General features: G+C 57.2%; 1 protein-coding gene across 1 annotated transcript; it reads left to right on the top strand.

Moving 5' to 3' along the window:
- Positions 1-1,433: 1,433 nt before the first annotated feature.
- Positions 1,434-2,804, top strand: LOC103779354 (D(1) dopamine receptor-like). Its single transcript, XM_008946981.1, has one exon. It carries the CDS (start codon positions 1,434-1,436, stop codon positions 2,802-2,804), a length of 1,371 nt encoding a protein of 456 aa, XP_008945229.1.
- The last annotated feature ends 542 nt before the right edge of the window (positions 2,805-3,346 follow it).

Genomic DNA, 3,346 nt, shown 5'->3' with positions numbered 1-3,346 from the left:
CCAGACCCCTCCCCAGCTGCATTGTCCTTCTCTGGACCCACTCCAGCCCCTCAAGGTCTTTCTTATCCTCTGGTGCCCAAAACTGACCCCAGCCCTCAAGCTTCTTTCCAGTTTACCAGCCAGGCACTTCTCCAAAGCAGGTCCCAATTTAAGCAGCATTTACAGACCTGGCTGTCAGGAAACTTGCCTCCTGAAGGGTTTTTCTGACATTGCTCCAGGAGAAGCCTTTTTGCCCACAAAGTGATGGATTCCAAGTGCTCCAAGACTAAACTGTGCCTCAGCAGGTCAGGCCTGGGTCCTGAGCCCCCCAACTTTGGTGGGATGGGCAAGGCAGGGGGGAAGGAGGAGAAGTGGGGAGTGGTGGGGAAGGGCAGAGAGGAGAGGAGATCTTGGGGGGACCACTGAGTGCTCAGTTTATTCAGGCTAAAACACTTCCCCAAGTGATGTTCAGCATCCTCTCTGCTTCTACATGTAACCTCTGCTGAAAGACAGACTGAAAACTCTGCCAGCAGGTTGAGAAAGAGAAATATCTGATTTGCACAAGCTTTTTTTTGTTGTTGTTTGTGTGGGTTACGTTCATTTGTTGGGTTGGTTTGGTTTGTTTGGGGTTTTTTTCCTTGTGGAATTTTGCAGTGGAAAGCAAATGCCAGTCTTGCAGCTGGGGGGAGGGATTGGTTTGGGGTCCTGTAGCTGCGCTGTGCCTCGATGCCTGAGCAGTGAATTTCCAGGGCTCTTGTTCAGAGATGAAGCACGCTACGTTTCCATCCTGATTGGCTCTGAAGACCTTCAAATCCCACTTGAACGTTTGTTATTTTACCCCTTCAGTCCTCTCACGTAATTCCTGAGCCACTCACCCCCTCAGCTCCGGGCTCCCAGTGCTGGGTTCCTCCCAGCTCCCAGAGGATGGACCTGGGGAGCAGGAGACCTGGAGGGAGGGCAGAGACAGATCTCAGCAGAGTGGAGCCCCGAGGGGAGAGCAGCCAGCAGAGCAGCCTGGTTTGAGCAGGGCAAGTGAGAGAGCTCAGATTCCCCCCTGTGCCTGGCAGCAAGTCCCAGCCTGGAGGGGATCGAGTGGGATTCCACAGCAGGCTCCAGATCAACGATGGATGAAGAGCTTCAGAGAGAGGAGAGGGAGGAAGGCTCGTGGCCAAAGCTCTCCCAGCTCCCTCAACTGCTGGAGGTGAGTGCTGGCTCTCGGTGAGCAGCAGGCTGCAGAGAAGGAAAAGGGGGTGGGAGGCAAGAGGGAGGAAAAACCCAAACGCCACGGTGTGAGCTGGAGACTGGGAGTGCAGTGAGAGCTTCAGGCACTGGGTCCTCTGCCTGGGGCTGAGAGCTGGGAGGATGGCAGCCCCTGCTTCCAGAGCAGTAAAAAGGGGTTTTGGATGCTGATGAGGACTTGAAGAGCCCTGCAGCCTCTCGAGGATTAAAAAACCATGGATGGGTTTTACTCCTCCGCAGAAGGAGATGAGCAGGAGGTGATCAATGCCACCAGCACCAGGAAGAGCTGGGCAGGTGAAGGCAACTCCAACTTGTCCTTCCGTGTGGTGACAGCCTCCTTACTCTTCCTTCTCATCCTCTCCACGCTGCTGGGCAACACCCTGGTGTGCGTGGCCGTGGCCAAGTTCAGACACTTACGCTCTAAACTCACCAATTTCTTCGTCATCTCCTTGGCAGTCTCCGACCTCTTGGTGGCCCTGCTGGTGATGCCCTGGAAGGCTGCTGCTGAGGCCGTGGGGTTTTGGCCCTTTGGGGCTTTCTGTGAGGTTTGGGTGGCTTTTGATATCATGTGCTCCACAGCCTCCATCCTCAATCTGTGCATCATCAGCGTGGAGCGTTACTGGGCCATCTCCAACCCCTTCTGCTACGGGAGGAAGATGACATCACGGGTGGCTTGTGGCATGATCGGGGGGGCTTGGCTGCTGGCCCTCCTCATCTCCTTCATCCCCGTGCAGCTCGACTGGCACAAGGATCAAGAGCTCCTCAGCCAACAGGAGACAGGTTTTAACGTCCCCAGGGAGGAGGGGAGCTGTGACTCCAGGCTCAGCAGGACTTACGCCGTCTCCTCTTCTCTCCTCAGCTTCTACATCCCCGTGGCCATCATGGGCCTCACGTACACCCGCATCTTCCACCTCACCCGGCGCCAGAGCCGCAGGATCTCCTCCCTGGAGAGGGCCCAAAAAGGGCCCTGGGGGGCTCCTGGAGAGGAACACCCCCCAAACTGCCACAGCGGCCACGGCCCTCACCAGCCCTCCCTGAGGAACTCCTTCCAGAAGGAGACCAAGGTCCTCAAGACCTTATCCATCATCATGGGTGTCTTTGTGTGCTGCTGGCTGCCCTTCTTCGTGCTCAACTGCGTGGTGCCCTTCTGTGCCCGTGGGGAGCCAGCAGAGCCACCCTGTGTCAGCGAGACCGTCTTCAACATCTTCGTCTGGTTTGGGTGGGCCAACTCCTCCCTCAACCCAATCATCTACGCCTTCAACGCCGACTTCAGGAGAGCTTTTGCAACCCTCCTGGGCTGCAGCCACCTCTGCCCCAGCCACGCCGTGGAGACCGTGAACTTCAGCAACGAGCTGGTCTCCTACCACCATGACACCACCTATCAGAAGGACGTGGTGACCCTCAGCTACCCCCAGCTTCTCCCCCACGCTGCTCTGCAGATGGACAGCAACGAGGTGTCCTCTAATGAGGTCTCCCAGGACTCTGGGCCCCCTCAGGATGCCTTCCCCGTGGTGGCACACGTGCAGTGTGAAACTGCTGTCTCCCTGGAGAAGGTGGCACCTTTCACCAGCAACACATCCCACTGAGAGGTGGTTGGGTGGTGGGATGGCCTCGAGGAGAGATGGAAGCAGAGACACTGCTCCAGTTGTGTGGCTCCTGGGGAGCTGGAGGATAACCTGGCTGTCCCACCATCCAGGCAGGAGTTGTGTTCATGTGGTGATCCTTCAGATGGCTCCAGGAGTTTGGAGAGGTGTTGGTGTAACTCGGTTTCAGGTCCAGCCTGGGTGGTGGGGGCTGGATCTCAAGCTGACCCAGGGAAAAGTGCTTTCTGCAGAAGACAACCATGCAAGGGCTCACATTGCACTGTCCTCGTGATGGCAGCTGAGAAAGCAGAGACACTGGTGGTCTGCTGAGCCTCTCCTCCCAAGTCCATGCAGGAGAATGCAACCATGCTCATGGGGTTTGCCACTGCCCATGTCCAAGAGGCCACCAGCCCGAGGCTGCTGAATGGGCACGGGCCAAGTGCAGCTGCCTGTAGAACCATGGACTGGTTTGGGTGGGGAGGGACCTGTCAAGGTCCATCTCATCCAACCCCCCTGCAGGGAGCAGGGACATCTGCAGCTAGAGC

This window comes from Merops nubicus, unplaced genomic scaffold (genome assembly GCF_000691845.1).
Source record: "Merops nubicus isolate BGI_N331 unplaced genomic scaffold, ASM69184v1 scaffold25430, whole genome shotgun sequence".
Taxonomy (NCBI): Eukaryota; Metazoa; Chordata; class Aves; order Coraciiformes; family Meropidae; genus Merops; species Merops nubicus.
Note: the sequence above shows the minus strand (reverse complement) of the source record. Positions and strands in the feature narration are given on the sequence as shown.

Excerpts from the sequence above, each read along its gene's own strand:
- LOC103779354 (XM_008946981.1), top strand. The coding sequence starts at position 1,434 with ATGGATGGGTTTTACTCCTCCGCAGAAGGAGATGAGCAGGAGGTGATC.